A 6,757-nucleotide genomic window follows, 5' to 3' on the forward strand; every position below is an offset into this window, starting at 1 on the left:
GCCCGTGGGAACCCTCCACACACACTCACTCCTTACCCGGTAAACTTGCCTGCTAAATTTCTAATTTTTTTATATTGACTTGCATAAAAATTTCAGCCATAGCTACACTTTCACTTCATCCAGACAGAGACAGACAGAACTAATAATTTCTAGCACAGCCATGCCCTTAAGTCTTGTTAATAGCTCATGCTTCATGTTGCATGAAAACAGATGATTATTTATTGCTAGTTGGGACTTTCCGCAACTGGTGAGTGGTTTAATCATTGCAGCCAATTGCTAGTTGTGATTTACTTGTTCTAGAATAAATACAACGGAAGTGGTTTCTTTCCACAGCGTGAGTGCATCTCCATCCATGTTGGCCAAGCCGGTGTCCAGATTGGCAATGCCTGCTGGGAGCTCTACTGCCTTGAACATGGCATCCAGCCAGATGGGCAGATGCCCAGTGATAAGACCATTGGGGGAGGAGATGACTCCTTCAACACCTTCTTTAGTGAGACTGGAGCTGGCAAACACGTCCCCAGGGCTGTGTTCATAGACTTGGAGCCAACGGTGATTGGTGAGCTACTTTCAGTAAGATTAACATTTTAGAAATACTCAGTGGCAAGGAAGGTTAGAGGTTCATAGAAAAACAAACATTTCTAGTTCAAGTCGGAGATCCAGTGCCTTGCATTTCAAGTAAGGGAAAGTAAGTTAAAAAAAACACCAAATCGGGTTTAGATCCTGAAGAACAGGGGTCTTCAAACTTGACAACTTTAAGACTTGTGGACCTATGCTGGCTGGGGAATTCTGGGAGTTGAAGTCCACAAGTCTTAAAGTTGCCAAGAGCAGGAGATCCCTGCTGAAGAACATCATGACATATCTGGATAGACTCTGTTGAATTTTTTGAGTGGATATATGATGGATTTTTGTTTTGGTATAAGGAATTAATTTGTGCTAATATGAATTTTTAACCTATTCAATCATGACTTTTTAATTTAATATTCTTAACATACATAAATATCAAAAAGAAAAAAAATTAATAGAAACCAAATCAAATTAGAAAAGGGACAAACCCAGACAAAGTAATAAAGGAAAACTAAAGCATGTTATATTTTATACTTTTAGTACTTGCTGATTTACTAATAAATGTACTGCTAAATTATAAGTAAGAAAACCTTTATTGTCATTTTTTCTGTGGAACTCTGGCACACATTAAAAATGAAATTATGTCTGCTCTCAAAAGTGTACACATACACAACACAATATGCTAAATACATATATACCTACATTCTAACATACACACACACACACACACACATATTAATCACTGTTCATCTTGAATTCATGGCAGAAAGTAAAAGCTTGAGAGTTCACAAGGTTGATACTATATGGAGCAAAACTGTGGCTAAATCTAGATGTTCTGCTTATAAATACAAAAATATTGTAAAATACTACAAAATCTGTGATTTATAAAATCTGACATTTACTACTGCATCTGATTAGTAGAATATATTGTTTTTCTTTCTTCAAAACATATCACACACTTGTTGCAGTCATTTCTTAATACCTGGCATAATATCAGATCTCAAATTTTTCAATATTCTTTTACCCACTCCCATGTTCAATAAAACCATAATTCCTGGTAAACACTGAGATTCTAAAATTTTGGCATATGTTTCAATACTTTATCAAATTTATATAACTGCCCATCCTCTCCCAAAGGGGATTCTGTATTGCGAACAGTAATATAATAAAGATTTAAATGCTGTATTTTCCCATAAGTCTACTTATAATACATTTCAAGTTGTCCTCAACATGACTGTAATGGAATCTGCCTATTATGGTTATAAGTTGTGGTTGTAAAGGAAATCATCATGTAACTGACTTGATTGTACATTTTTTTGTGATGGTCATTAAGTGAATTAATGAAGTGAAACAGAGGACAAAGATTCAGAATTAAGAAGAGTTGTACAGTTGAACAATGCAATTGAGAACAATTGGAATACACTGAAATTAATATTTAAGGTGCCTCTTGCAGAAAGAATTGGCCACTTCCACAACTCTTTTTCATTCTGGATTCTTGTCCTCTGCAACCATCTCAGTGCCATCTCTTAGTTTACCCCAGAAGTTAAATTCTGAAGACAAAATCTCTCTGAAAGCTTTCTCAGTAAATACATTTTTGAAGAAACATATCTTGGGTTCTTGATCACAATGTCACAACAAAATAAATACCTTTTTCATTAATTCTTTTCACAGATGAAGTGCGCTCTGGTACTTACCGCCAGCTATTCCACCCTGAGCAACTGATCACTGGCAAAGAAGATGCCGCTAACAATTATGCCAGGGGGCATTACACGATTGGCAAAGAGATCATTGACTTGGTCCTTGACAGAATTAGGAAATTGGTGGGTGATTTCTGCTGCTGAAGGAGCCCTCAGTTTGGAAATGTGAAATAAAGAACTGTGGAGATGCAGAGTTTTAAAAATAAAACCTCCGTATTAAGTGGGATAAGATCCCCTGATGTATCTCCTAGTTTCACAGTACAGAATCGTCTGCTGCTTCTAGTGCGACTCACTGAATGTTCCCCACTTTATTTTTATGCTTGCTGGCAAACAATTTATTCTCTTTTTAGCCATGACTGAGTTTTGAACAGTAAATGTGATGAATGAGTAAGAGTGAAGTTGCATAGAAACCTTAGGGCACGGGTGTCAAACTCAAGGCCTGGAGGCTGGATCCAGCCTGGGGGGTATTTAGATCTGGCCCATGAGGGCCACTCTGGAAATAGCGATGCCTCTGCCAGCAAAAATGGAGCTTGCAAGGGCCTTGCGCAACCCTCCCAGGCTCCATTTTCGCTGGCAGGGGTGGGATTCAAATTTTTTAACTGGTTCTGTGGGCGTGACCTAATTTGTAGGTGTTGCAGGAGCCCCAGGGGTGGGATTCAAATTTCTTAACTGGTTCTGTGCATGTGGCCTAATTTGTGGGTGTGGCTTGGTGGTCATGTGATTGGGTGGGCATGGCTTGCTGGCATGGTGGGGCCAGCCAGTGGTGTGATTTGCCGGTTCTGCCGAATTGCGGAGAAACATAACAACTGGGTCTATAGTAGAATCCCACCCCTGAGGAGGCCCTTCCAGACAAAAATGGAGTTCAGGAGCCAGTTTTCACTAGCAGAGTGCTCAGGCCACCACAGCGCCCTCCCCAACACAAGTGACATCACGCAGGCCACGCCCACTCCAGTCCCCAGGAGGCAAACACAACCCTGAAGTGGTCCTCAATGAAATAGAGTTTGACACCCCTGCCTTAAGGTATTTGCAACAAGTTTATGGGAAATTAGTTTGACAGTAGCTGGATTTGAACTTTAAGTAAGTCATAAAATTTATTTTTGGTATAGTTATTTTTGAACCTAGTTTTTGATTTCTAAACCACTGCTTATGGTGTTACATCATGAGTTGTCCCTGGTTTACAAGTTTAGCAAACAGTGGCTGAAATCATTTTTTTAAAGAGGTTGACCATCTGAGTTACCAAAAGAATGAAAAGAATTACATCTTAGATCAGGAATGATGTAGAGGAGAACTATGAAGACTTTTATTACCAGGAAGTAAATCAGAAGGAAAGACAATTCCCCAGCAGCCTTTTAATGTGATTTAGTTCAGCGGTTGCCAACCAGTGGGCCGCAAGAAAAGTTTGGTGGGCCACAGAGAAATTTCACCCCCAGAGCACCCGCCCCAAAGCAATTAATCCAGGCTGCGCAGAAACACAAGGCTGCACCGCCCACATGTCCTGCAGGAACCCTCCCCGCCCACTCACTCCTTACCCAGTAAACTTGCCTGCTAAATTGCTAGTTTTCCTTTTTCTGACCATCATCTGTTCTGTTGTGCCGGGAGATTTAGATTAGCTAGGAAACAGGAAATGGTTGGATTTCTTGCTTTCTAGCTAGTCTTTAGATCTTCAGCTCAGCACAGCCGAACCTCCCTTAGGACTGAAGGTTTGCTTGCAAGCAAATTCGGTGCAGACTCACGGCAAGCAAATTTGAGAGACTGAGCTAGCCAATGGCAGATAGATAAATCAATGATTCTGTGAGCAACTCAAATCTGCCTGCTTTGTCTGATTCTGGGTAAAAGTTGCTCTTTTTTATAAAAGATTCAATATTTACATGTATGGTGTGTTGTGAGTTAATTTTGTGAGTTTGCTTGCAAGCAAATTTTATGTGACAAACTGAGCTAGCCGATAGATCTCTGAATGAATCTGTGATTCTGTGAGCAACTCAATCTGCCTGCTTTGCCTGATTTGGGGTAAATGTTGCTCTTTTTTATAAATTCAATATTTATATAAATATTTATAATATTTACATACACAAGCCATGCCCAGCCAGTCACATGACCACTAAGCCACACCCACAAATTAGGCCACGTCCACAGAACCGGTTAGTGGTCCCTGGGATCTAAAATTATGAGTTTGGTGGTCCCTGAGGTCCAAAAGGTTGGTGACCCCTGATTTAGTCCTATTGAAGTGGTTGAATTTAAGTTGCTGTCATTCATGATAAAGGCAGGGGCTGTAGAAATTGGCATTCACCATCATCTGGAAGGCTGGATTTTACAGTCTAGCTATTTGGAAGTTACAATAGGATATTCTCAAACAACTGAAGGGGATTGAATTTCTTCTAGTACTTTCTTGAGTGTTAATAGTGTTTTAAGAAAATGCTTGAAAATCAATGAGAGAAAAATGTGGTTCTTAAAATTGACACTGAATCCACTTTGCTTTTTCCAACAGGCCGACCAGTGCACAGGTCTCCAGGGGTTTCTGGTCTTCCACAGTTTTGGTGGTGGTACTGGCTCTGGCTTTACATCCTTGCTGATGGAGCGCCTGTCCGTTGACTATGGCAAGAAGTCCAAGCTGGAGTTCTCCATCTACCCAGCTCCCCAAGTATCCACAGCTGTCGTTGAGCCCTACAACTCCATCCTGACCACCCACACCACCTTGGAGCACTCCGACTGTGCCTTCATGGTAGACAACGAAGCCATCTATGACATTTGCCGACGAAACCTTGACATCGAGCGCCCCACCTACACCAACCTCAACCGCCTTATCAGTCAGATCGTGTCCTCCATCACAGCTTCCCTGCGATTTGATGGTGCCCTGAATGTAGATCTCACAGAATTCCAGACCAACTTGGTGCCCTACCCCAGAATCCATTTCCCTCTGGCGACCTATGCGCCAGTCATCTCTGCTGAAAAAGCCTACCATGAGCAGTTGACTGTAGCCGAGATCACCAATGCTTGCTTTGAGCCAGCTAATCAGATGGTGAAATGCGATCCTCGACACGGTAAATACATGGCCTGCTGCCTGTTGTACCGTGGCGACGTTGTTCCTAAAGATGTCAATGCTGCTATTGCCACCATCAAGACCAAACGCAGCATCCAGTTTGTGGACTGGTGTCCCACCGGTTTCAAGGTTGGTATCAACTACCAGCCCCCGACCGTGGTCCCCGGAGGCGACCTGGCCAAGGTGCAGCGTGCTGTCTGCATGCTGAGCAACACCACAGCCATTGCTGAGGCCTGGGCCCGCCTGGACCATAAGTTTGATCTGATGTATGCCAAGCGTGCCTTTGTCCACTGGTACGTTGGGGAAGGGATGGAAGAAGGGGAATTCTCAGAGGCTCGGGAGGACATGGCTGCTCTGGAGAAGGATTACGAAGAGGTCGGGGCCGATAGCGCTGATGGGGAAGATGAGGGAGAAGAATACTGATTCTTCATTGTATTAATTTTTCATTGTGTCATTTTTTCCATTCATCATCCCTGCTTCTGTATTCATATGACTGTCTATTGTGTGAAAAGCTTATTAAAAGTCTGTTTCAGCTGAAAGCAGTTTTGTTTCTTTAGAAAACAAACGCTGCCCTTTCCAGTGTTCTGATGTCAGCTGGGAGCGCATTTGTTAAATGAATAAAGGGTATGGGCTGTTAGCTTGGCAAAGCTTGAATGATTACGCAGCAAGAGTACATTAAAAATGTACAGTCAAGTGAAGAGTGTAAATGTAGCGACTCAGGGACCTTGAGTCCCTGTGCCCTCACTGCAAAAACCTTCAGTTTTTCCCAAATGCCATCCTGAACATTGTTTTGTGATTCCCCTTAAAATTCTGTAGAGAGGGAAATTAGGAATTCCTGGTTCTGCTTTAAGTAGGTAAGGGAGAGTGGATATCTGGAATGAGAGGAGCTGTCCTTTATAAGGACAGGCTGAAGGTCCTTTGTACTTCCAGGCAGGAGGAAAAATGTTTTTATTTTATTTTATTTCCCCCTCTTTAGCATAGTTTACTTTCATGAATTCTCCTGAGAAGGAAATTCATTGTGCTAATTCCTTCATATGTTGTTACATTCTGTAGATCAGGGCAATTAACTTTTGGACTGCGAGTAGGGACTTGGGGACAAAGTGAATGCCTCTACCCATACATGTGTCTTATATAAATGATCAGCTCAGTTATCATAATGGACCTGAAACTGGCAGAGCTAAAGTTCTTGCTTAATTTGGATGTTTCAGCTGCTCCTAGGTTTTTGGGAGAAGTCTGCAAAGCCTTAGGACTGTAATGTTCTCAGTGGAGAAACCAGATTGGCTCTGGACCTTCTGAGGTGGTATATACAGGCGTCAATGTTAGTAGTTCTGGTTATGCATCCAAAGACACTTCTGATCGCTGTGGTCCCACACTGGAAGGGGCTCCAAAGAAATTAGCAGCAGCTGCTTTGTAAATCAGGCTGTGGGAAGTGATGCAGAAGTTACCGAAGAGCAAAACT

General features: G+C 42.0%; 1 protein-coding gene across 2 annotated transcripts in view; it reads left to right on the top strand.

Annotated features, from left to right (window-relative positions):
* The window catches only part of LOC113454468 (tubulin alpha-1C chain), a 34,742-nt gene extending 28,905 nt beyond the window's left edge, over positions 1-5,837 (top strand). For both annotated transcript variants that reach the window (XM_087925108.1, XM_087925107.1), the window contains 3 exons: positions 334-556; positions 2,236-2,384; positions 4,747-5,837. In XM_087925108.1, coding sequence (XP_087781234.1) covers positions 436-556; positions 2,236-2,384; positions 4,747-5,721 — 1,245 coding nt within the window. In that variant the 5' untranslated portion in view covers positions 334-435 and the 3' untranslated portion in view covers positions 5,722-5,837. The remainder of the gene's footprint in view (positions 1-333; positions 557-2,235; positions 2,385-4,746) is intronic.
* The last annotated feature ends 920 nt before the right edge of the window (positions 5,838-6,757 follow it).

This window comes from Pseudonaja textilis, chromosome 2 (assembly GCF_049901715.1).
Source record: "Pseudonaja textilis isolate UNSWEBS1 chromosome 2, rPseTex1.2, whole genome shotgun sequence".
Classification (NCBI taxonomy): Eukaryota; Metazoa; Chordata; class Lepidosauria; order Squamata; family Elapidae; genus Pseudonaja; species Pseudonaja textilis.